A 27,068-nucleotide genomic window follows, 5' to 3' on the forward strand; every position below is an offset into this window, starting at 1 on the left:
CATTCAACGGAATGTTCGTGGTCAGTAGATGGGTTGGTTGTTTAGCAACTAGCAGTGAGGGCGCAACTTTGGGGTAAAACAGGCGTGGTTGGCGTATATTGTTGACAATATGTAAACTATATTTTTATTCTCCAAATGTTTATTGAAAACCAATACATTTGCACAATGAGCACTTGTTCAAATTGCTCAAATAGATCTTTACAGTTGTTGGTTAGCTAGCTAGTGCATTTTAGCCATATTAGCGTAGATGAGACATCAGTCAAAACAAGACATGGTATAGAGAACAAGGTGAAACTATGGCAGCTTCTTGTCACTGTTGCTTGCTATATGACGTTCAGAATCATAACAACTCATGGCCTTCCGCACCATCCACTTGCACGCATCATTTTCGTGACTATCAAATGTTATTAGTCACATGCGCTGAATACAACAAGTGTAGACTTTACAGTGAAATGCTTACTTACGAGCCCCTAACCAACAATGCAGTTAAAAAAAATTAAAGACAACCCTTCTACACACTATATATACAAAAGTATGTGGACACCCTTTCAAATTAGTGGATTCGGCTATTTAAGTCACATCCGTTGCTGACAGGTGTTTAAAATCGAGCACACAGCCATGCAATCTCCATAGACAAACTAGTAAAAAGGCCTTACTGATGAGCTCAGTGACTTTCAACGTGGCACCGTCATAGGATGCCACCTTTCAACTAACTGTAAGTGCTGTTATTGTGAAGTGGAAACTTCTTGGAGCAGAGACGGCTCAGCCGCAAAGTGGTAGGCCACACAAAGTGGTAGGCCACACAAGTGGTAGGCCACACAAAGTGGTAGGCCACACAAGCGGTAGGCCACACAAGCGGTAGGCCACACAAAGTGGTAGGCCACACAAGCGGTAGGCCACACAAGCGGTAGGCCACACAAGCGGTAGGCCACACAAAGTGGTAGACCACACAAGCGGTAGGCCACACAAAGCGGTAGACCACACAAGCGGTAGGCCACACAAAGCGGTAGGCCACACAAAGCGGTAGGCCACACAAGCGGTAGGCCACACAAGCGGTAGGCCACACAAGCGGTAGGCCACACAAAGCGGTAGGCCACACAAAGCGGTTGGCCACACAAAGCGGTAGGCCACACAAGCGGTAGGCCACACAAAGCGGTAGGCCACACAAGTGGTAGGCCACACAAGCGGTAGGCCACACAAGCGGTAGGCCACACAAGCTCACAGAGCAGGACCGCAGAGTGCTGAAGTGTGTAAAAATCGCCTGTCCTCGGTTGCAACACTCACTACCGAGTTCCAAATCGCCTCTGGAAGCAACATCAGCACAATAAATGTTTGTCGGGAGCTTCACGAAATGGGTTTCCATGGCCGAGCAGCCACACACAAGCCTAAGATCACCATGCTCAATACCAAGCGTCGGGCAGAGTGGTGTAAAGTTCGCCACCAATCTTAACGCTACAGCATACAACGACATTCTAGACGATTCTGTGCTTCCAACTTTGTGACAACAGTTTGGGGAAGGCCTTTTCCTGTTTAAGCATGACAATGCCCTCGTGCACAAAGTGAGGTCCATACAGAAATGGTTTGTTCAGATCAGTGTGGAAGAACTTGACTGTCCTGCAGAGCCCTGACCTTAACCCCATCGAACACCTTTGGGATGAATTGGAACGCCGACTGCGAGCCAGGCCTAATCGCCCAACATCAGTACCCGACCTCACTAATGCACTTGTGGCTGAATGTAAGCAAGTCCCCGCAGCAATGTTCCAACATCTAGTGGAAAGCCTTCCCAGAAGAGGTGGAGGCTGTTATAGCAGCAAAGTTGGGACCGACTCCATATTAATGCCAATGATTTTGGAATGAGATGTTAGATGAGCAGGTGTCCACATACTTTTAGTCATGTAGTGTATGTTTTAGATCAAACTCAATTTCGCAACACTAATAATTTTCGTCCGACTTTGCTGCCCTCCTCTGGTGAAATTTAGAACTACAGTCCATTCTATTGGTTCTTTGTCTACAGATCATCACCACAAAGACTAACTGCATCCCAAATGTCACCCTATTCCCTATGTAGTGCACTAGTTTTGACCAGGACCTGGTATTTAGGGAATAGAGTACCATTTTGGATGCAGAAAATCCTATGTGGTTGGCTGGTCCTTGTTTTGGTCCATTGTATTCATTCGGTGTCTAGAGATGGTCAGCACAAAGAGGAATCTGTCCTAATGTGAAAGGCTAGTCGTCGTTTTCCTCCACCCTGCTAGCATCAACTCCTTCTCCTCTTCATCACTGATACTAACAGAATCCTCTTCACTCTTCACCCTTGCAGCCAGTTCTTCCCCTGTCCCAGTCCCAGGGTTTGGTAGTGAGCTGCTGTGACTTTTCCTCTGATGGGCTCGGAGGTTCTGGGTTCGTACGTAGCTCTTCCCACACTCCTCACAGCTGTAGGGTCTCTCTCCAGTGTGGGTCCTGAATCAATCAAAACATCAATTCATGAATTAATCAGTGTATCACAAATGTATTTAATAAAGCCCGTTTAAACATCAGTAGTTGTCCCAAAGTGCTTTACCTGAAGTGAGCGACGAGGGCCGTGGCTTTGGAGAAGCTCCTCCAACAGATGGAACAGTCGTGTTTCTCCTCGCTGTTATAATAATAATAATAATAATAATAATAAATGCATTTTATGTGTAGACCACTTTTTATTACACGCAGAAATCACAAAGGTTACGTTTACACAGGCAGCCTAATTCTGATCTTTTGCCCAATTATTTGACAAACGAGCTGGGCCCGTATTCACAACACCACTCAGAGTAGGAGTACTGATCTAGGATCAGTTTAGCCTTTTAGATCATAATGAATAAGATTATATGGACAGGTCCTAGATCAGCACTTCTACTCTGAGTAGTTTTGTGGCCCAGATCTGATGTGCATCAGCAACAGCGGTAGAAATGCTTTTTAAAAAAAGGCTAAAACCTATTTAGCCCCCAAATATGTGTATGACTAATACTACAAGATAGGCAGACTAAAAAGGAGCCAGCAAAGACTAAACAGCAGAACATCTAAACTTAACATAGAACCAACCTGTGTGTTCGCTCGTGTTCTCTCAGTCGCCCTATCTGGGTGTATCTCCTCCCACACACAGAGCAGGAGTAAGGTTTTTCTCCGGTGTGTGTCAGCAGGTGTCTCTTCATAGCTCCTGAGTGAGCGAACCTCTTCCCACAGTCGGGGCAAGGGTAAGGTTTTTCTCTCGTGTGCACTTTCTGGTGGTCTCGGAGGGCTGTTCTTTCACGGAACTGTTTCCCACACACGGAGCAAGGGTACGGCTTCTCTCCTGTGTGGATCTTCATGTGTTTTTGTAGAGCTGATAGCTTCTTACAGTCTCTTCCACATTCGGGGCAGCAGTGGGACTTCCTGGCTTCGCTGTCGGATCTGTGTTCGGAACTCTCTTCTGTCAAGTCAGATTTACAGTATTTAGGGCAGTGTCCCAATTGACACCCTATTCCCTTGGTGGTTCACTAGAGCCCATAGGGCTTTGGTCAAAAGTAGCACACTGCAAAGGGAATAGGGTGCTATTTGGAACAAAGTGAATTCTACATGGGTCACAACGACCTATCAATGAAAAGGAATCAAAGAACGTCATGTGGAATTCCATATTAGAACTCATCATTTAAGAGGCACTCAGTGGGGACAACAACCTGAGTGTCTCTTCTGGTGTCGCCGGAGGTTAGAGATGTTGGCAAAGTCTTTCCCACATCTAAAGCAGTGGTGAGACTTGGTGTTGGTGTTGTTGTGATTCTTCTCCTGGTGTTGTTCAGGTTCTCCTGATGCGGAGGGACTCTCCTCGCTGTCAGAAGGACGGCTGACGCTCTGTCCTGTGTTGATGAAACGGTATGGGGTTAGATAACGAGTGAATCATCAAGATTCTAACTGTCAACATTCTATCACTTACTGATACGATGACGATCCCAACCAATTTCTTCTCCGTCTGAATTGATCAGACCACCAATTTCCTCTTCTTCCACATCATCATCATCTTCTCCTTCTTCATCTTCAACTTGGTTCTCAAACTTTTCAGGAACTGACTTCGGGCCCTGCAATGCTGTAGATCCAGGACCTGATGATTCAGCCAATACATCAACAACCATCTAGTTCACTATGTAGGATTCAGCCAATACATCAACAATAATATTTTACTTACTGAGGTAATCCCAATTAACTTCTTCTCCTTCGGAATTGATCAAACCACCAACTTCCTCCTCCTCCTCCTCTTCTTCACTATGGATATATGAGGTAGATGTTTGACTGCAGCCGTTGCCTTGGTCAGGACCCAGAGAGCGTTTATCTTTGACGACGGTTCCCTAAATGGGAGAGGAGTCACACAGTACGTTGAGTGAAGAGACAAGTTTAGTTTAAAAAACGTATTCCATCCAACTCTGAGGAAATTTGTGTATTTTTAAGCAATAAGGCACGAGGGGGTGTGGTATAGGGTCAATATACCGCGGCTAAGGGCTGTTGTTAAGCACGACACAACTCAGAGTGCCTGGATACAGCCCTTAGCCGCGGTATATTGGCTATATACCACAAACCCCCGAGGTGCCTTATTGCTATTATAAACTGGTTACCAACGTAATTAGAGACGAAGAATTTCATGTTTTGTCATACCCGTGGTATATGGTCTGATATACCACGGCTGTCAGCCAATCAGCATTCAGGGCTCGAACCACCCAGTTTATAAAATGCTTTATTCTCTGTAATTTCTTTGTACTTTTAAACTGTACAAATGTTGTAGCCAAAAATCAATAAATGAATCCTGTCAGTGACGTCCTATTCCCCCATCTGGTTTGAATAGTCCACAGGTATAGTCTGATGATTTACCTGAGCGTCACCTCCAGCAGTCTGAAATCCTCCAGTAACAGCAGCAGACCCCTCTCCAGTGTGGGACGACCTCAGGAGCCGACCCCTCTTCATGTTAGCAGACCCATTATCTCCAGTGTGGGACTGTCTGTGTTTCCTCAGGTTTGCTGTTGAGTTGAAGCTCTCTCCACAGACAGAGCACTGGTAAGGTCTCTCCCCGGTGTGCATCCTGCGATGGACCTGTCAAGTCAGAATTTAATTAGAACGCAAATTAGACGGGTCACAACTCACTCTACATCATTAAAGGGATAGAAAGAATGTAGGGAAAAGGGAATGTGGAGATAACTAGTGAACTACGTCGGTTTACATAATCCGCCTCTACCCTCCTATTGGCGAACGTGTAAATCACCGGAGAACAAACTGGATGAGCTCCATTTCGAGACTATCATATCACGGGACCTGAAGAACTGGAATATCCGATGTTTCTCGGAGTCGTGGCTGAACAAAGATATGGATTATCTAGCTAACAGCAGCTCACAACCAAACCCTGGGACAGGGGAAGAACTGGCCTATTATATACATCTAGCTGGTTTTTCTATCTATCGGCAGGACAGAACGGCAGCGTCAGGTAAGCTCAAAAGGGGGAGGTGTGTGTCTCTTAACAACAGCTGGTTGCTCGATCTCTAAAATTAAGGTTCTGCTCGCCCGAGTTAGAACACCTCATGACAAGCTGTAGACCACACTATTTACCAATATAGGGCCATAAACAAGAAAACGAAAAATGCTCATCCAGAGGCGGCGCTCCTAGTGGCCGGTGATTTTAAATGCAGGGAAACTCAAATCTGTTTTACCATCACCTTTACTCCACACACAGAAACGCATACAAATATCTCCCTTGCCCTCCATTTGGCAAATCTGACCAGAACTCTATCCTCCTGATTCCTGCTTACAAGCAAAAACTCAAACAGGAAGTACCAGTGATTCGCTCAATACGGAAGTGGTCCGATGAAGTGGATGCTAAGCTACAGGACTGTTTCTCTTCAGCACAGACTGGAATATGTTCCAGGATTGAGGAGTTTACCACATCAGTCACCGGCTTCATTAATACGCAGACGACACCATTCTGTATACTTCTGGCCCTTCCTTGGACACTGTGCTAACTAACCTCCAAACGAGCTTCAATGCCATATAACACGCCTTCCGTGGCCTCCAACTGCTCTTAAACGCTAGTGAAACCAAATGCATGCTTTTCAACCATTCGCTGCCCGCACCCGCCCGCCCGACTAGCATCACCGCCCTGGACGGTTCCGAACTAGAATATGTGGACAACTATAAATACCTAGGTGTCTGGCTAGACTGTAAACTCTCCTTCCAGACTCATATTAAACATCTCCAATCCAAAATCAAATCTAGAATCAACTTTCTATTTAGCAACAAAGCCTCCTTCACTCACGCCGCCAAACTTACCCTAGTAAAACTGACTATCCTACCGATCCTCGACTTCGGCGATGTCATCTACAAAATAGCTTCCAACACTCTACTCAGCAAACTGGATGCAGTCTATCACAGTGCCATCCGTTTTGTTACCAAATCACCTTATACCACCCACCACTGCGACCTGTATGCTCTAGTCGGCTGGCCCTCGCTACGTACTCGTCGCCAGACCCACTGGCTCCAGGTCATCTATAGGTCTATGCTAGGTAAAGCTCCGCTTTATCTCAGTTCACTGGTCACGATTACAACACCCACCCGTAGCACACGTTCCAGCAGGTATATCTCACTGATCATCCCCAAAGCCAAACACCTCATTTGGCCGCCTTTCCTTCCAGTTCTCTGCTGCCAGTGATTACAGGCAACATCTGCACTGAGCTAAAGGCTAGAGCTGTCGCTTTCAAGGAGCGGGACTCTAATCCGGAAGCTTATAAGAAATTTTGCTACGCCCTCCGATGAACCCTCAAACAGGCAAAGCATCAATACAGGACTAAGATCGAATCCTCATACATTGTCTCTGACACACAACGGATGTGGCAGGGCTTGCAAACTATCACAGATTACAAAGGGAAGCACAGCCGAGAGCTACCCAGTGACGCGAGCCTACCAGACGAGCTAAATGCTTTCTATGCTCACTTCAAGGCAAGCAACAGTGAACCTTGCATGAGTGCACCGGCTGTTCCGGACGACTCTGTGATTACACTCTCTGTAGCCGATGTGAGTAAGACCATTAAACAGGTTAACATTCACTATGGCCACAGGGCCAGACAGATTACCAGGATGCATACTCAGAGCATGCGCTGACCAGCTGGCAAGTGTCTTCACTTACATTTTCAACCTCTCCCTGAGCCAGTTTGTAATACCTACATGTTTCAAGCACACCACCATAGTCCCTGTGCCCAAGAAGGCCAAGGTAACCTGTCTAAATGACTATCGCCCGTAACACTCTTCTGTAGCCGTGAAATGCTTTGAAAGGCTGGTCATGGCTCACATCAACACCATCATCATCCCAGACACCCTGGACCCACTCCAATTCGCATTACCTCCCCAACAGATCCACAGATGATGCAATCTCTATTGCACTCAACACTGCCTTTTCCTATCTGAACAAGAGGAACACCTATGTGAGAATGCTGTTGATTGCCTACAGCTCAACACCATAGTGCCCTCCAAACTCATCACTAAGCAATGGACCCTAGGATTGAACACCTTCTGCAACTGGATCCTGGACTTCCTGAAGGGCCGGCCTCAGGTGATGAGGGTAGGCAACAACACATCTGCCACTCTGACCCTCAACACGGGGGCCCCTCAGGGGTGTGTGCTCAGTCCCCTCTTGTATTCCCTGTTCACCCACGACTGCTTGGCCGTGCATGACTCCAACACCATCATTAAGTTTGCTGACAACACGACGGTGGTTGGCCTGATCACCGACGACGATGAGACAGCCTATAGGGAGGAGGTCAGACACCTGGCAGTGTGGTGCCAGGACCACAACCTCTCCCTCAATGTCAGCATGACAAAGGCGCTGACAGTGGACTAAAGGAAACGGAAGGCTGAACACTCCCCCATTCACAATCTATGGAGCTGTAGTGGAGCAGGTTGAGAGCTTCAAGTTCCTCGGTGTACACATCACTAAGGCTCTATCATGGTCCAAACACAGAACACATTCGTGAAGAGGGCACGACAACCCCCTCAGGAGGCTGAGAAGATTTGGAATGGGTCCTCAGATCCTCAAAAAGGTTTTACAGCTGCACCATCGAGAGTATCCTGACTGGTTGCATCACTGCCTGGTATGGCAACTGCTTGGCATCTGACTGCAAGGCACTACAGAGGGTAGCGCGTACGGCCCAGTACATCACTGGGGCCAAGCTCCCAGCCATCCAGGACCTCTATACCAGGCAGAAAGCCTGCTCTCTGTGCTAATGCACGGCAAGCGGTACCGATGCACCAGGAACCAACAGGACCTTGAACAGCTTCTACCCCCCCAAGACATAAGACTAATAAATAGTTTGTTACTCTTTATTCCTAGTTACATGTACATATCTACCTCAATTACCTCGTAACCCTGCACATGGACTTGGTACTGGCCAAGTTATCGTTACTCATTGTGCTTATATAGCCAAGTTATCGTTACTCATTGTGTATCTAGTCTACACCTGTTGTCTACACCTGTTGTTTACAAAGCATGTGACAAATAAAATGAGATTTGAGTGATAAAAAAAACAATGTAGGGAAGTGTGGTAGTAATGGGTAAAGGACCTTGAGGGAGGACGCGTAGGAGAACCTCATTCCACAGACATCGCAAGATTGAGGTTTCTCTCCTGTATGTGTCCGCTGGTGGTCCTTCAGACGTTCAAATCGAGGGAAACTCCGTCCACACACGGAGCAGGAGTAAGGTTTCTCTCCGGTGTGTACCTTCTGGTGTTTTAACAGATTCCCTCGCTGGATGAACCTCTTCCCACAGACAGAGCAGTGGTAAGGTTTCTCCCCTGTGTGTGTCAGAAGGTGTCTCTGTAGGGTGATACCCCCTGTGGAGAAACCTCTACCGCACACGGAGCAGCGGAAGGGTTTCTCTCCACTGTGTGTGCGGAGATGTGCAACTAGCTTCGATGGTTTAGGGAACTCCTTTCCACACACCAAGCAGAGGTGAGGCTTCTTGGTTCTGCATCGTTTCTCCTGGATTTGTTGGTGTTGTTCAGGTTCTGCTGATGTCGAGGGAATCTCACCGCTAACAAAGACTGGGACAGGGCTTTTTCCTGTGTGGAGAAGTGCAGAGGTTAAACAATGGAACTGCGTCCCCAAATGACTCCCTATCCCCGACATAGAGCCCTATGGGCAAAAGTATAGAGCAGGTTAAACAAATACTTAGCCGTTATGCTAACACTAGCTGACCGACTAACTAACACACACAGGCTGCGTCCCAAATGGCACCCTATCCCCGACATAGAGCCCTATGGGCAAAAGTGTAGAGCAGGTTAAACAAATACTTAGCCGTTATGCTAACACTAGCTGACCGACTAACTAACACACACAGGCTGCGTCCCAAATGGCACCCTATTCCCTAAAGGGCTCTGGTCAGAAGTAGTGCTATGTAGGGAATTGGGTGCCATTTTTGGGACGCATCCTTCAACAATGAAGAGCTCAATCAAAAATCGTCATCATTCTGCCTCTTACTAGAAAGAGAATCGTGACCAATTTCCTCTCCGTCGGAATTAATCAAACCACCAAGTTCCTCATCCTCTTCTCTCGCCTCCTTCCCCTTTTTCAGTCCCAGAATTTTACCAAGGGACTCTTTGGGTTTGGGGCTCGATCGGTCACCAGCGTCCTAGAATGAAAGTTTTATTAAATATATATATTTTTTTTTAAACAAGATAGGAATAACAAAGCTCTTGGCCCTAACTACCTATGAAGGTTCCCTAGATGACAAAATATTGACGTTCTCCTCTTGAAACACTTGAAGCACTGTCAGTCATAATTTAAATGGAACCCTATTCCCTATTTCCTATTCCCAAGGCCCAGGCTATTGCGATTTGGGACGTGGCTATAATTGTCTCCCACCTTGCTGCGGTTTCGCTCCACCTGTCCACCATCTCCTGTGTGAGTCTGCTGGTGTTCTCTCAGGAGACCAGGCCGTGAGAAGCTCTTCCCACACACAGAGCAGAGGAATGGTTTCTCTCCTGTGTGAGACCTAAATCAAATCAAACTTTATTTAACGTGTATTTAAAATCACAACGCTTAACAATGAAATATAGGAGATCAAAAAAACAACAGAAGGCAATAAAAGAGATTAATAAAGGAACATCAAATAAAAAGAGATTACAAAAATTGTGAAATCATCGATTCAAGTCCATACTAACCTCTGGTGATCCCTGAGTCCTGAGGGTGTGAAGAAGCTCTTCCCACACACAGAGCAGCGGTGAAGTCTCTCTGCTGTGTGCTTCAGCTGGTGGGCCCTAAGATAAGATCAAAATAGATTTTAAAAATTAAATTTAAATAAAAAAAACACTTCTGACTACTTGAAATGACCCTATAAACCTTAGAATTGATAAATAAAAAGCATAGTTTATACCTCAGGTTTCTCTGCTGGGTGTAGCTTCTCCCACACTCGGAGCAGCGGTACGGTCTCTCTCCCGTGTGCAGCAGTTGGTGTCTCTTCAGGCTGATCAATTATAAAGATAAGTTACAAGTTAGTTATATGTAGTTCAAGTTTTATTACACCCACATAGCAGCCAGTCAAAACGAACCAATGAACTCCATGAGCATGCAAATGGCATATGCCAAACTAAATACACACATATATATATATATATATATATATATATATACTTAAAACTTCTTCGGGACAGGGGGCAGCATTTTCACTTTGGACGAATTGCGTGCCCAAACTGAATTTCCTCCTACTATGTCCCAGATGGTAATACATGCATATTATTATTACTATTGGATAGAAAACACTCTGAAGTTTCTAAAACTGTTTGAATTATGTCTGTAAGTATAACAAAACTCATATGGCAGACAAAAACCTGAGAAGAAATCCAAACAGGAAGTGAGAACTCGATTTTCAAAACAGTGCCAAATGATATCCCTTTTAGTTATGGATGAGCAAACACTTCCTAGGGCTTCCACTAGATGTCACCGTCTTTAGATTCTACTATAAAGGAGGGGCTCATAGGAGCTATTTTACTGAGTGGTCTGCAGAAATTCTTGGTCTCATTGTGCGCGCTCACGAGAGAGAGTGCTCTCGTTCCAATGCTCTTTCTTCAGACAATGAAATTCTCCGGTTGGATCCTTATTGATGATTAATGTTAAAAACATCCTAAATATGGATTGCATACATCATTTGACTTGTTTCTACGACCTGTAACGGAACTTTTTTAGTTTTTGTCTGGAGGGATTGCTCGTGTGTCATGAAAATGGATTACTGGGCTGAACATGCTAACAACAAGTGGCTAAATGATGGGCTTTATGGAACAAATCAGTCATTTATTGTCGAACTGGGAATCCTGGGAGTGCCTTCTGATGAAGTTATTCGAAGGTAAGTGAATATTTATAGTGTTTTTGTAGCTTCTATTGACGCCAAAATGGCGGCTATTTCTTTGGCTGGATTGTGCTGTGAGCGCCGTTCTCAGATTATTCTTTTTCCGTAATTTTGTTTTTGAAATCTGACACAGCGGTTGCATAGAGGATAGGTTTATCTTTAATTCTGTGAATAACACTTGCATCTTTTATCAATGTTTATTATGAGTATTTCTGCAAAATCACCGGATGTTTTGGAATCAAAACATTACCGTACGTAACGCGCCAATGTAAACTGAGATTTGTTTTATATATATATATATATATATATATATATATATATATGCACATTATCGAACAAAACACACAATACATGTATAACATGATGTCCTATGACTGTCATCTGATGAAGATACTCAAAGGTTAGTGATTCTTTTTAACTATATTTCTGCTTTTTCTAACTCCTATTGTTGGCTGAAAAAATGTCTGTGTGTGTTTGTGACTTGGCTCTGACCTAACATAATCATATGTTGTGCTTTCACTGTAAATCATTTTTGAAATCGGACACCATGGGTAGATTAACAAGATGTTTATCTTTCATTTGCTGTATTGGACTTGTTAATGTGTGAAAGTAAAATATTTATAAAAAAAATATTTTTGAATTTCTCACGCTGCCTTTTCAGTGGAATGTTGTGGGTGTTCCGCTAGCGGAACCCCTGAGCTAGAAAGGCTAAAAAGGACGGACCAGGGTTGTATTCACTAGGAACCCAAAGGATGCACACGGCCGTAACAGAGAAGGGATGACCTGTAGTTGTTCAATAAGAAACGCTTGTTTTCGCTTTCCTTTGCAAAACGTTTTGTGCACTAATTAATACGACACTGGTCTACGCTGATAACAACAACCACACCTGATCATCTGGGAGAAGGTGTTCCCGCAGTCGGGGCAGGAGTAAGGTTTCTCTCCGGTGTGAACGATCTGGTGGAGCGTCAGGCTCCCCTTCTGGGCGAAGCTCTTCCCACACACAGAGCAGGAGTAAGGCTTCTCTCCAGTGTGGATTCTCATATGGACTTGTAGCTTGTATGCAATGGGAAACTCCTTTCCACACACAGGGCAGGGGTGGGCTCTTCTGTGACAGCTGTGATGCTGTTTATGGTGTTGCTGTTTATGCTCTACGGCTGCAGGGAGACTCTCCTCAGTAGTCTCAGAGTGGTGGTAGTTGGAACTGTCTCCTGTGTGGATGAGGACAATAGTTTGGGTTAAATATACTAAATCATAACTAACTAACTTAACATGAGAGCTGAAGGTCAAAGGGTAATGAGTAATAAATTTTAAAAAAGCTAGAATCTGCAGTTGCTAGATCCATTTTTGGACTTAAAATAAAAAGGAACTCTATGGCCATTTTTGACCTCAACATTGTTGTCCAGGACACGTTATGAACCTGTAGGACTGTAGATCCAAAGCTAGGTATTCTTTGTTGTATCCGGATTTTACCATCAGTGGCATATTTGGGGGTAACCACGTTTAAAAAAAAACTACAACGAGCTTCAGAGAGGAGCGAGGTCCTCCCCTCGAATGCGGGGGAACATTTTTCTCTTCTGCTATCGTTACTTAACTTAGAGATCTGCCTAGTTTCTTTACATCTAGAGCTAGCGCATTGACATAGCCTAGCTGGTAACGTAGAGAAAAGTGGTAGCATTGACATAGCCTAGCTGGTATTGTAGAGAAAAGTGGTAGCATTGACATAGCCTAGCTGGTAACGTAGAGAAAAGTGGTAGCATTGACATAGCCTAGCTGGTAACGTAGAGAAAAGTGGTAGCATTGACATAGCCTAGCTGGTAACGTAGAGAAAAGTGGTAGCATTGACATAGCCTAGCTGGTAACGTAGAGAAAAGTGGTAGCATTGACATAGCCTAGCTGGTAACGTAGAGAAAAGTGGTAGCATTGACATAGCCTAGCTGGTAACGTAGAGAAAAGTGGTAGCATTGACATAGCCTAGCTGGTAACGTAGAGAAAAGTGGTAGCATTGACATAGCCTAGCTGGTAACGTAGAGAAAAGTGGTAGCATTGACATAGCCTAGCTGGTAACGTAGAGAAAAGTGGTAGCATTGACATAGCCTAGCTGGTAACGTAGAGAAAAGTGGTAGCATTGACATAGCCTAGCTGGTAACGTAGAGAAAAGTGGTAGCATTGACATAGCCTAGCTGGTAACGTAGAGAAAAGTGGTAGCATTGACATAGCCTAGCTGGTAACGTAGAGAAAAGTGGTAGCATTGACATAGCCTAGCTGGTAACGTAGAGAAAAGTGGTAGCATTGACATAGCCTAGCTGGTAACGTAGAGAAAAGTGGTAGCATTGACATAGCCTAGCTGGTAACGTAGAGAAAAGTGGTAGCATTGACATAGCCTAGCTGGTAACGTAGAGAAAAGTGGTAGCATTGACATAGCGTAGCTGGTAACGTAGAGAAAAGTGGTAGCATTGACATAGCGTAGCTGGTAACGTAGAGAAAAGTGGTAGCATTGACATAGCCTAGCTGGTAACGTAGAGACAAGTGGTAGCATTGACATAGCCTAGCTGGTAACGTAGAGAAAAGTGGTAGCATTGACATAGCCTAGCTGGTAACGTAGAGAAAAGTGGTAGCATTGACATAGCCTAGCTGGTAATGTAGAGAAAAGTGGTAGCATTGACATAGCCTAGCTGGTAACGTAGAGAAAAGTGGTAGCATTGACATAGCCTAGCTGGTAACGTAGAGAAAAGTGGTAGCATTGACATAGCCTAGCTGGTAACGTAGAGAAAAGTGGTAGCATTGACATAGCCTAGCTGGTAACATAGAGAAAAGTATTGTAACACTGACTTGAAAATTGCCATATTTGGTTGCTGGGTGTGCTCCCACAATTATATCGAGGCTTTATCCAGGTTGATGAGGAATATCTATCTCCTGATGGTCACTACAGAGGCTTTATCCAGGTTGATGAGGGATATCTATATCCTGATGGTCAGTACTAGAGGGTTTATCCAGGTTGATGAGGAATATCTATCTCCTGATGGTCACTACAGAGGCTTTATCCAGGTTGATGAGGGATATCTATCTCCTGATGGTCAGTACAGAGGCTTTATCCAGGTTGATGAGGGATATCTATCTCCTGATGGTCAGTACAGAGGCTTTATCCAGGTTGATGAGGAATATCTATCTCCTGATGGTCACTACAGAGGCTTTATCCAGGGTGATGAGGAATATCTATCTCCTGATGGTCACTACAGAGGGTTCATCCAGGTTGATGAGGAATATCTATCTCCTGATGGTCACTACAAAGGCTTTATCCAGGTTGATGAGGAATATCTATCTCCTGATGGTCACTACAGAAGCTATATCCAGGTTGATGAGGAATATCTATCTCCTGATGGTCACTACAGAAGCTTTATCCAGGTTGATGAGGAATATCTATCTCCTGATGGTCACTACAAAGGCTTTATCCAGGTTGATGAGGAATATCTATCTCCTGATGGTCACTACAGAAGCTATATCCAGGTTGATGAGGAATATCTATCTCCTGATGGTCACTACAGAAGCTTTATCCAGGTTGATGAGGAATATCTATCTCCTGATGGTCACTACAGAAGCTATATCCAGGTTGATGAGGAATATCTATCTCCTGATGGTCACTACAGAGGCTTTATCCAGGTTGATGAGGAATATCTATCTCCTGATGGTCAGTACAGAGGGTTTATCCAGGTTGATGAGGAATATCTATCTCCTGATGGTCACTACAGAGGCTTTATCCAGGTTGATGAGGAATATCTATCTCCTGATGGTCAGTACAGAGGCTTTATCCAGGTTGATGAGGAATATCTATCTCCTGATGGTCACCACAGAGGCTTTATCCAGGTTGATGAGGAATATCTATCTCCTGATGGTCAGTACTAGAGGGTTAATCCAGGTTGATGAGGAATATCTATCTCCTGATGGCCAGTACAGAGGCTTTATCCAGGTTGATGAGGAATATATATCTCCTGATGGTCACTACAGAGGCTTTATCCAGGTTGATGAGGAATATCTATCTCCTGATGGTCACCACAGAGGCTTTATCCAGGTTGATGAGGAATATCTATCTCCTGATGGTCACCACAGAGGCTTTATCCAGGTTGATGAGGAATATCTATCTCCTGATGGTCAGTACTAGAGGTTTCATCCACGTTGATAAGGAATATCTATCTCCTGACGGTCAGTACAGAGGCTTTATCCAGGTTGATGAGGAATATATATCTCCTGATGGTCACCACAGAGGTTTCATCCACGTTGATGAGGAATATCTATCTCCTGATGGTCACCACAGAGGTTTCATCCACGTTGATGAGGAATATCTATCTCCTGATGGTCAGTACAGAGGCTTCATCCACGTTGATGAGGAATATCTATCTCCTGATGGTCACCACAGAGGTTTCATCCACGTTGATGAGGAATATCTATCTCCTGATGGTCAGTACAGAGGCTTCATCCAGGTTGATGATCCTCTGGATGAACTGTAATAATGTGCAATCATTTTTTCAAAGGGTATCTGAGTTGTTTAAAAACATATGAATGTAATACTAAAGTAGAATGGGGTATGACCAAGGGTTTATATCCACTCACTGCAGCAGCTGTTGTTTACATAAATGCATAGGCCCCCGCCCCGGGTTTTACCAAAGGCTACTGTTGCCTTGCCGATAGTGTATAACCCGCCAGCTGTTGTTTACATAAATGCATAGGCCCCCGCCCCGGGTTTTACCAGAGGCTACTGTTGCCTTGCCGATAGTGTATAACCCGCCAGCTGTATGTTCTTAACGTCGTCGTTCAGCCACGACTCGGTGAAACATAAGATATTATAGTTTTTAATGTCCCGTTGGTAGGATATACGTGCTTTCAGTTTGTCCCATTTATTTTCCAGCGATTGAATGTTAGCTAACAGAACAGAAGGCAAGGGCAAATTAACCACTCATCGCCTGATCCTCGCAAGGCACCCTGATCTTTTGCCTCAAAATCTCTGTTTCCTTCTCCAGTAAATCACGGGGATCAGGGCCTGGTCTGGTGTCTGCAGTATGTCCATTGCGTCCGACTCATTGAAGAAGAACTCCTCGTTCAATTTGAGGTGAATAATCCCAGTTCTGATGTCCAGAAGCTCTTTTCAGTCACAAGAGACGGAAGCAGCAACATTATGTACAAAACAAGTTATGAACAACGCGAAAAAACAAACAAAATAGCATGATTGGTTGAGAGTCGATAATAAGGCAGCCCTACCCTCATTCTCCTGGTTCCAATAAATACATAAAAATAAGGAAGGGACTTGGGCTTGTATCTTCCTGGTATCCAATAAGGAGGGGACTTGGTCTTGTATCTTCCTGGTATCCAATAAGGAGGGGACTTGGGCTTGTATCTTCCTGGTATCCAATAAGGAGGGGACTTGGGCTTGTATCTTCCTGGTATCCAATAAGGAGGGGACTTGAGCTTGTATCTTCCTGGTATCCAATAAGGAGGGGACTTGGGCTTGTATCTTCCTGGTATCCAATAAGGAGGGGACTTGGGCTTGTATCTTCCTGGTATCCAATAAGGAGGGGACTTGGGCTTGTATCTTCTTGGTATCCAATAAGGAGGGGACTTGGGCTTGTATCTTCCTGGTATCCAATAAGGAGGGGACTTGGTCTTGTATCTTCCTGATATCCAATAAGGAGGGGACTTGGTCTTGTATCTTCCTGATATCCAATAAGGAGGGGACTTGGGCTTGTATCTTCCTGGTATCCAATAAGGAGGGGACTTGGTCTTGTATCTTCCTGGTATCCAATAAGGAGGGGACTTGGGCTTGTATCTTCCTGGTATCCAATAAGGAGGGGACTTGGTCTTGTATCTTCCTGGTATCCAATAAGGAGGGGACTTGGTCTTGTATCTTCCTGGTATCCAATAAGGAGGGGACTTGGTCTTGTATCTTCCTGATATCCAATAAGGAGGGGACTTGGGCTTGTATCTTCCTGGTATCCAATAAGGAGGGGACTTGGTCTTGTATCTTCCTGGTATCCAATAAGGAGGGGACTTGGAGGGGACTTGGTCTTGTATCTTCCTGGTATCCAATAAGGAGGAGACTTGGTCTTGTATCTTCCTGGTATCCAATAAGGAGGGGACTTGGGCTTGTATCTTCCTGATATCCAATAAGGAGGGGTCTTGCAGTGGGTGGAGCATCTCAAATAAAACCAAGTTCTATTTTAGTGCTTGGCTACACAGACGCTAGTTCATGTACGCGAGTGGTGTGGGTGAAATGATTGATTGACATGTACAGTATGTGGGCATTTATTTTTGCACGCAACGTGGCCGGAGAGGTTTGTGTGTAACAACTTGCTGTGGAGTTGTGGAGGCAAGCTGTGGAACGTTCCTTTAATGATATAAACCCATTGATTCTTGTAGAATATAACTTATTCATATTTAATGAGTTTAGTTCAACTGTCGTACCCCATCAGAACTCAAAATATAAAATTGTTTTGCTCCAATGTTTGTAAACAATGTACATTTTTAGCAAACACTGTGTAGACTTAAAACATGGTTAAAACTATACATTTTGATATCATAGATGGTCAGTCCTTGCATTCATAGCTCAGTCTATGCATTTGAGAGTGGTTACATTTCTCCAGGCCTGTTCCTCAGTTTTTTTACCAAAACAGAGGCGGGGTGCCCGCTTTGTTATTGTTTTAATTAAGGACTCTAGCTTTAATGATTTATATTTTATAGGAGAAGCCCTCCTTATTTCGTTTTATTAGTATTTGGTGTGTAACCGGTCTGACACAATAAGGCATGATGACTATGACATGTGACAGAACATGTACTCACCAAAAGCAGGATCCTCCTCCTCCTTCACTATGACCTTCAGTCCTGGTACACCAGCTTCAGCTTGACCCAGGCTCTCTCCAGCATGTGACAGCTGGAGTCCACCACTAGGGGGCAGCGTGACGGTCTCTTCCGCATGCGCCTGCTTCCTGTGTCTCCTCAGACTGGAGGCAGTGAAGAAGTCCTTGTGACAGTAGGGGCAGCGGTAACCTTTTACCCCGGTGTGTGTCCTCTGGTGTGCCCTTAGGAACCCCGGCTGGGTGAAACTCTTCCTGCACTCGGAGCAGCTGTACGGTCTCTCCTCGGAGAAGCTCTGCTGGTGTCTCTTCAGGTCTCCCAGGGAGAGGAACCTTTTACCACAGTCGGGGCAGGGGTGTGGTCTCTCCTTGATGTGTACCTACACCCAGGACCACATTGGAAATAAGTGTATTTAAAAGGAATAGTTTATTAAAAAACGATCAGAGTTTTTGCTTTGGACGATAAGTGCTCAATCTTCAAAACTTGACATGCACAATTATTATTTTTTATTTTTTTTTTGGGGGGGGGGTTGTACTACCATTGGCTAATGCATGAAAATACCCAAAATATATTGTTTGACTAAAGTGATTCTTTAGATCCTGGAATCTGTATTCGGTGAAACTGCCATGTCCATTTGGGATACTACAATAATAAAAAAGTTACTGAAAACAATGAACACTTTACTTTTCCCTCGGACATCACTGCACGTGCGCTAGAACACCATATGTTTGTGTGCTGCTGGACCCTCAACAACATTAGCACCTGGGTGAAGAGCGGCACCGTTTCCCCCCTTTACGGATTTCAGCTTTAACGTTTCCCCCCTTTACGGATTTCAGCTTTAACGTTTTCCCCCTTTACGGATTTCAGCTTTAACGCTTTCATTGTCCTCTGGGATTTCTTTGTACTTTTAAAATAGTTTTAAACTGAAAAACAATTGAAATAAAGAAATCAAGGATTAGTCCCAAATGGCCCTGTATTCTATATATAGAGCACTACTTTTTGACAAGAGCCCAATGGTAATAGGATCCCATTTGGGACGCACTCAAATCAACTCAACCTACCCTCTGGTGTGACTCCATGTACCCCCGGGCTGAGAAGCGTTGACCACAGTCTGGACAGGAGAAGGGCTTCTCTCCCCTGTGGGTGGTCAGGTGGACACGCAGCTTGTAGAAGGTAGGGAACTGCTCTCCGCACTTCTGACAGGTGTTGCTGTGGCAAGTGTTGTTGTGGTTCTGCCGGTGTCGGACAGGTAGTCCTCCCGGTGGAGAGGAGACGGAGCTGGGAGGAGGAGCAGGACTGTCTCCTGTGGGAATGAGATAGGTTTATGCTGCAATAGTTTGTGTCGGGGGGCTAGGGTCAGTCTTATGTCTGGAGTATTTATCCTTTTTTATCCGGTGTCCTGTGTGAATTTAAGTATGCTCCCTCTAATTCTCTCTCTCTCCCTCCCTCCCTCCCCTCCCGGAGGACCTGAGCCCTGGGACCATGCTTCAGGACTACCTGGCCTGATGACTCCTTGCTGTCCCCAGTCCACCTGGTCATGCTGCTGCTCCAGTTTCAACTGTTCTGCCTGCGACTATGGAACCGTGACCTGTTCACCAGACGTGCTACCTTGTCCCGAACCTGCTGTTTTCGACTCTCTCTCTCTACCGCACCTGCTGTCTCTAACTGAATGCTCAGCTATGAAAAGCCAACTGACATGTACTCCTGAAGTGCTGACCTGTTGAACCCTCTACAACCACTGTGATTATTATTATTATTTGACCCTGCTGGTCATCTATGAACATTTGAACATCTTGGCCATGTACTGTTATAATCTCCACCCGGCACATCCAGAAGAAGACTGGCCACCCCTTAGGTTTCTTTCTAGGGAGTTTTTCCTAGCCACCGTGCTTCTACATCTGCATTGCTTACTGTTTGGGGTTTTAGGCTGGGTTTCTGTACAGCACTTTGTGACATTGGCTGATGTAAAAAGGGCTTTATAAATACATTTGATTGATTGATTGGTTAGACCAGAACCATGTGTTTAGACAGCTGGGCAATTAAGGCTTCGGCATTATGATGCATTTACATGACACTTCAACATTCTATGGGGCCATGTTAGCACACCATTAGCATAACATAGGAAACATTTAAATAATTATATGTCACTGAATGTCTAGAATTAGAACAATATTACAATTTCAAAGTTGGTCCAACGCTCTAAATATGTCTCTGGGTTAGACCAGTGGCCACCAGACCTGGGTTCAAATACTATCTGAAATCTTTCAGATACTGTTAGCGTTTGCTCTAGCTTGCCAGGAGTACCAGATGGGCGGGGTTTGTGGTTTTTGAGGCTACTCTTATTGGTTCCATTGCGCAAGACAAGCCCAATTAATCCCAGATAAAGTATTTGGAATGACTTCAAATACACTCAACAAAAATATAAAACGCAACATGTAAGTTTTGGTCCCATGTTTCACGAGCTGAAATAAAAGATACCAGAAATTTCCCATAAAAAGCTTATTTCTCTAACATTTTGTGCACAAATTTGTTTACATCCGGTTAGTGAGCATTTCTCCTTTGCCAAGATAATCCATCCACCTGACAGGTGTGGCATATCAAGAAGCTGATTAAACAGCATGATCATTACACAGGGGCACCTTGTGCTGGGGACAAAAGGCCACTCAAATGTGCAGTTTTGTCACACAACACAATGCCACAGATGTCTCAAGTTTTGAAGGAGTGTGAAATTGGCATGCTGACTGCAGGAATGTCCACCAGATCTGTTGCCAGAGAATTTAATGTAAAATGTTTGAGAATTTGGCAGTACGTCCAACCGGCCTTACAACCGCAGACCACGTGTAACCACGCCAGGCCAGGACCTCCACATCCGGCTTCTTCACCAGCCACCCGGACAGCTGATGAAACTCTGGGTTTTGCACAACCAAAGCATTTCTGCATAAACTGTCAGAAACCGTCTCAGGGCAGCTCATTTGCGTGCTCGTTGTCCTCACCAGGGTCTTGACCCGACTGCTGTTCAGCATCGAAACCGACTTCAGTGGGTAAATGCTCAACTTCGATGGCCACAGAGTTCCTCTGTCCAGTGTCTGTGTTCTTTTGCCCATCTTAATATTTTATTTTTATTGGCCAGTCTGAGATAAGGCTTTTTCTTTGCAACTCTGCCTAGAAGGCCAGCATCCCGGAGTCGCCTCTTCACTGTTGACGTTGAGACTGGTGTTTTGCGGGTACTATTTAATGAAGCTGCGAGTTGAGGACTTGTGAGGCGTCTGTTTCTCCAAACTAGACACTCTAATGTACTTGTCCTCTTGCTCAGTTGTGCACCGGGGCCTCCCACTCCTCTTTCTATTCTGGTTAGAGCCAGTTTGCGCTGTTCTGGTTAGAGCCAGTTTGCGCTGTTCTGTTAAGGGAGTAGTAGTACACAGCGTTGTACGAGATCTTCAGTTTCTTGGCAATTTCTCACATGGATTAACCTTCATTTCTCAGAACAAGAATAGACAAAAATGAGTTTAAGAAGAAAGTTCTTTGTTTCTGGCCATTTTGAGCCTGTAATCGAACCCACAAATGCTGATGCTCCAGATACTCAACTAGTCCAAAGAAGGCCAGTTTTATTTATTGCTTCTTTAAATCAGACAACAGTTTTCAGCTGTGCAAACATAATTACAAAAGGGTTTTCTAATGATCAATTAGCCTTTTAAAATTATAAACTTTGATTAGCTAACACAATGTGCCATTGGAACACAGGAGTGATGGTTGCCGATAACGGGCCTCTGTACGCCTATGTAGATATTCCATAAAAAATCTGCCGTTTCCAGCTACAATAGTCATTTACAACATTAACAATGTCTACACTGTATTTCTGATCAATTTGAAGTTATTTTAAATGAACAAAAAAAGGTGCTTTTCTTTCAAAAAACAAGGACATTTCTAAGTGATCCCAAACTTTTGAACGGTCGTGGGAACATTATTCAGGATAAAAACACAATGAAGCTCTAAAAACACAAAGTCCGGAGGCATATTTACACTGATTATACAAAACATTAGGACAGATTTTTTCCATCTACGTAACATTGCAAAAATCTGAAACTTTCTGTCCAAAAATTATGCAGAAAAATTAATCCATGCTTTTGTTACTTCTAGGTTAGATTACTGCAATGCTCTACTTTCCGGCTACCCGGATAAAGCACTAAATAAACTTAAGTTAGTGCTAAATACGGCTGCTAGAATCCTGACTAGAACCAAAAAATTTGATCATATTACTCCAGTGCTAGCCTCCCTACACTGGCTTCCTGTTAAGGCAAGAGCTGATTTCAAGGTTTTACTGCTAACCTACAAAGTATTACATGGGCTTGCTCCTACCTATCTTTCCGATTGTGTCCTGCCGTACATACCTACACGTACGCTACAGTCACAAGACGCAGGCCTCCTAATTGTCCCTAGAATTTTTAAGCAAACAGCTGGAGACAGGGCTTTCTCCTATAGAGCTCCATTTTTATGGAATGGTCTGCCTACCCATGTGAGAGACGCAGACTCGGTCTCAACCTTTAAGTCTTTACTGAAGACTCATCTCTTCAGTAGGTCATATGATTGAGTGTAGTCTGGCCCAGGAGTGTGAAGGTGAACGGAAAGGCTCTGGAGCAACGAACCGCCCTTGCTGCCTCTGCCTGGCCGGTTCCCCTCTCTCCACTGGGATTCTCTGCCTCTAACCCTATTACAGGGGCTGAGTCACTGGCTTACTGGTGCTCTTCCATGCCGTCCCTAGGAGTGGTGCGTCACTTGAGTGGGTTGAGTCACTGACGTGATCTTCTTGTCTGGGTTGGTGCCCCCCCTTGGGTTGTGCCGTGGCGGAGATCTTTGTGGGCTATACTCAGCCTTGTCTCAGGATGGTAAGTTGGTGGTTGAAGATATCCCTCTAGTGGTGTGGGGGCTGTGCTTTGGCAAAGTGGGTGGGGTTATATCCTGCCTGTTTGGCCCCGTCCGGGGGTATCATCGGATGGGGCCACAGTGTCTCCTGACCCCTTCTGTCTCAGCCTCCAGTATTTATGCTGCAGTAGTTTATGTGTCGGGGGCTAGGGTCAGTCTGTTATATCTGGAGTACTTCTGTCTTATCCGGTGTCCTGTGTGAATTTAAGTATGCTCTCTCTAATTCTCTCTTTCTCTCGGAGGACCTGAGCCCTAGGACCATGCCTCAGGACTACCTGGCATGATGACTCCTTGCTGTCCCCAGTCCACCTGGCCGTGCTGCTGCTCCAGTTTCAACTGTTCTGCCTGCGGCTATGGAACCCTGACCTGTTCACCGGACGTGCTACCTGTCCCAGACCTGCTGTTTTCAACTCTCTAGAGACAGCAGGAGCGGTAGAGTGATCGGCTATGAAAAGCCAACTGACATTTACTCCTGAGGTGCTGACTTGTTGCACCCTCGACAACTACTGTGATTATTATTATTTGACAATGCTGGTCATTTATGAACATTTGAACATCTTGGCCATGTTCTGTTATAATCTCCACCCGCCACCCCTCATAGCCTGGTTCCTCTCTAGGTTTCTTCCTAGGTTTTGGCCTTTCTAGGGGGTTTTTCCTAGCCACTGTGCTTCTACACCTGCATTGCTTGCTGTTTGGGGTTTTAGGCTGTTTCTGTACAGCACTTTGAGATATCAGCTGTTGTAAGAAGGGCTATGTAAATAAATTTGATTTGATTAGAAACACCTTCCTAATATTGAGTTGCACCTCCCCTTTTGATCTCAGAACAGACTAAACTTGTCGGGGGGGCGTGGACTCCACAAGGTGTCGAAAGAGTTCCACAGGGATGCTGGCCCATGTTGACTCCAATGCTTCCCACGGTTGTGTCAAGTTGGCTGGATGTCCTTTGGGTGGTGGAACATTCTTGATACACACAGGAAACTGTTAAGTGTCAAAAACGCAGCAGCGTTGCAGTTCTTGACACAAACCGGTGCGCCTGGCACCTACTACCATACCCCGTTCAAAGGCACAAATCTTTTGTCTTGCCCCTTCACCCTCTGAATGACACACATACACAATCCATGTCTCAATTGTCTCAAGGCTTAAAAATCCTTCTTTAACCCGTCTCCTCCCCTTCATCTACACTGATTGAAGTGGATTTAACAGGTGACATCAATAAGGGATCATAGATTTCACCTGGTCAGTCTATGTTTATTTTTTAAAATGTTATTTAACCTTTATTTAACTAGGCAAGTCAGTTAAAAACGAATTATTATTTACAATGACGGCCTACCAAAAGGCAAAAGGCCTCCTTTTGGGATAAAAAAAAAATATATATATATATGTCATGGAAAGAGCTGGTGTTCTTAATGTTTTGTATACTCAGAGTATATTGTGGTCCTCAAAGGGCCAGCAACTCACTTGAACATGATTTGCAATTGAAGATGTCTGTTCGTTTGTTTGTTTGCATAGTAGCAACATGTCATAGTGGCAACATGTCATAGTAGCAACATGTCATAGTGGCAACATGTCATAGTGGCAACATGTCATAGTAGCAACATGTCATAGTAGCAACATGTCATAGTAGCAACATGTCATAGTAGCAACATGTCATAGTAGCAACATGTCTTAGTAGCAACATGTCATAGTAGCAACATGTCTTAGTGGCAACACGTCTTAGTGGCAACACGTCTTAGTGGCAACACGTCATAGTGGCAACACGTCATAGTGGCAACACGTCATAGTGGCTACACGTCATAGTGGCAACACGTCATAGTGGCAACATGTCATAGTGGCAACACGTCATAGTGGCAACACGTCTTAGTGGCAACACGTCTTAGTGGCAACACGTCTTAGTGGCAACACGTCATAGTAGCAACACGTCATAGTAGCAACACGTCATAGTAGCAACACGTCATAGTAGCAACACGTCTTAGTAGCAACACGTCTTAGTAGCAACACGTCTTAGTAGCAACACGTCTTAGTAGCAACATGTCATAGTAGCAACATGTCTTAGTAGCAACATGTCTTAGTAGCAACATGTCATAGTAGCACCATGTCTTCCTAAACCATCAGTACCTTGAGCCAGACGGACATCCTGTTGTTCCGGCAGCACATCCACTACAGCCTGAAGTTTAGAATTCTAAAATGAAGCAACAATGAAAAGTTAAAGAACGTTAAAACATACCTGTTGAAAAGTTATTGTACAGCTAGTTGTCTAGGGTCACGTCTCAAATAGCACCCTCTTCCCTATGTTGTGCACTACTTTTTAACCAGGCACCAGGACCAATCCCTATACCCTAAATAGTACACTACCTTTGACCAGGGCCCATAGGGCTGAGTAACTGATTATAGCCAGCTCCTGTCAAAAGTAGTGCACTATATAGGGATGGCCCCTGGTGCCTGGTCAAAAGTATTGCACTATATAGAGATGGCCCCTGGTGCCTGGTCAAAAGTAGTACACTATATAAGGAGTAGGGTGCAAATTGAGACACAGCCTTAGTCCTCCAATTGAGACACAGCCCTAGATCTCCCCCACCTTGTTACTAGTATGGTCCTGTTGGACAAGCAGCTCCTGTTGGTGAGGCAGCACATCTCCAGCAGCGCTTAGTCTAGTCGACCCCTCAGCGTGACCCCTTCCGTGTCTCAACAAGGCTCCTGATTGGTAGAAGCTCTTCCCACAGTCAGGTGCAAGGCAGCGGTAGGGCTTCTCCCCCGTGTGGCTCCTCTGGTGTATCCTGAAGGAGGACTGCTGAGAGAAGCTCTTCCCACACACGGTGCAGTGGAACGGCTTCTCTCCCGTGTGGGTCTTCATGTGTCGGTCCCGGGACTGTTTTGTAGTGAAGAGTCGTCCACACACAGAGCAGGGGAAGGACTTCTTAGTGGATGATGTTGTGTTGTAGAGGTTGTTCTGTTGTACTACAGAGACATCAGACTCACACCACACTCCTCTCTCTTCCGCTGAAACCTTTGAGGCCAGTGTTTCACAGCGATGGAGATAATCGTGGTTTTCCAACACCATCTTCTGCTGGCTCAACAGGGAGCTCTGGTCACCATGGTTACAGTCAGCTCCAGCGTTGTGGCGAAGAGGAGACAGGCTGGCCGCTTGGTCTACAGACTCCTGCAGCAGAGAACAGCACAGGCTAGGCTACATCCGTACAGGTAATCAACAGGCTAGGCTACATCCGTACAGGTAATCAATTTAAACAAATTCAGCACTTGGTTCTGTCTACTCCGCTGGACCCTGAGTTAGGAACATCGCTACACTGCTGTGCTGTATTGTCTCCTGCCGGAAGCTAAAGTAAACATTCCTAAAAATCAAGAAGTTGTTGCTGCTTTCTTACACATTGCGAAACAACACAGTTAACGCCAGACACATGAAAGGGGGACTATATGATTAGCTAAAAGCTACAATGTTATTACACGAACAATTCAACTGAAAGCAGATACTAGTAGGCATCGGCGACAAGCCAGCAAGCTACATGAAATCTTTACACTCATATCTAGAAAGAAAGCGGTTCCTCCTCCCACAAGATTCCTCTCACCTCATCCATGCTGTGTTGTTAAGATGGTCCACCAGGCAGGAATATCACAGGATCACTGAGATGACACACGGATTATCAGCAGGTCGGGAAAGTTGTCATGTCACACAGGACAGGGCCATGGCTAACGGTAGCTAAACCTGTTAACCTGTTAGGCTTACGATGTTGCCCAGTACATAATAGTACGGTGTTGTCCAAAAGTTGCTGTTCAACGAAGTCCTGTGGCCGATGAACGTAAGACAAAAGCGAAGTTCATAGCTGAATAGTTGTATTAGCAAATGCAAAAATGGGAAGATAAGAAGCTACCATCGGCTAACTATAAACTTGCTAGCTTAACAGTAAAAAGACAGAAGTAA

The 27,068-nt window shown here is 44.9% G+C and overlaps 1 protein-coding gene across 3 annotated transcripts; it reads right to left on the bottom strand.

Annotated features, from left to right (window-relative positions):
* Positions 1-121: 121 nt before the first annotated feature.
* On the bottom strand, positions 122-27,066 carry LOC139545808 (zinc finger protein 585A-like). Of its 3 annotated transcripts, none has more exons than XM_071354024.1 (18): positions 26,716-27,066; positions 25,710-26,291; positions 25,250-25,313; positions 19,276-19,517; positions 18,200-18,593; positions 12,261-12,582; positions 10,406-10,495; positions 10,194-10,289; positions 9,895-10,024; positions 9,511-9,661; positions 8,596-9,092; positions 4,867-5,085; positions 4,190-4,349; positions 3,941-4,090; positions 3,687-3,863; positions 3,073-3,439; positions 2,561-2,632; positions 122-2,460 (listed from the first exon to the last, which is right to left on the bottom strand). In XM_071354024.1, the coding sequence occupies exons 1-18, from the start codon at positions 26,722-26,724 to the stop codon at positions 2,214-2,216; spliced, it is 3,969 nt and encodes a 1,322-aa protein (XP_071210125.1). In that variant the 5' UTR covers positions 26,725-27,066; the 3' UTR covers positions 122-2,213. The 3 variants fall into 3 exon arrangements, with proteins under 3 accessions (XP_071210125.1, XP_071210116.1, XP_071210133.1); XM_071354015.1 differs by having other exon boundaries at positions 3,941-4,105; XM_071354032.1 differs by lacking the exon at positions 3,941-4,090.
* Between the last annotated feature and the right edge of the window lie 2 nt (positions 27,067-27,068).

The sequence above is a fragment of the Salvelinus alpinus genome, chromosome 2, assembly GCF_045679555.1.
Source record: "Salvelinus alpinus chromosome 2, SLU_Salpinus.1, whole genome shotgun sequence".
Lineage (NCBI taxonomy): Eukaryota > Metazoa > Chordata > Actinopteri > Salmoniformes > Salmonidae > Salvelinus > Salvelinus alpinus.

Bases quoted from the DNA above. Each gene is read 5' to 3' on its own strand.
- LOC139545808 (XM_071354015.1), bottom strand. The intron at 12,583-18,199 runs GTGAGTACATGT...TCATCCACACAG, and splicing joins GGAGGAGGATCCTGCTTTTG to GAGACAGTTCCAACTACCAC. The intron at 10,496-12,260 runs GTGTGGTTGTTG...ATAATTGATCAG, and splicing joins ACCTTCTCCCAGATGATCAG to CCTGAAGAGACACCAACTGC.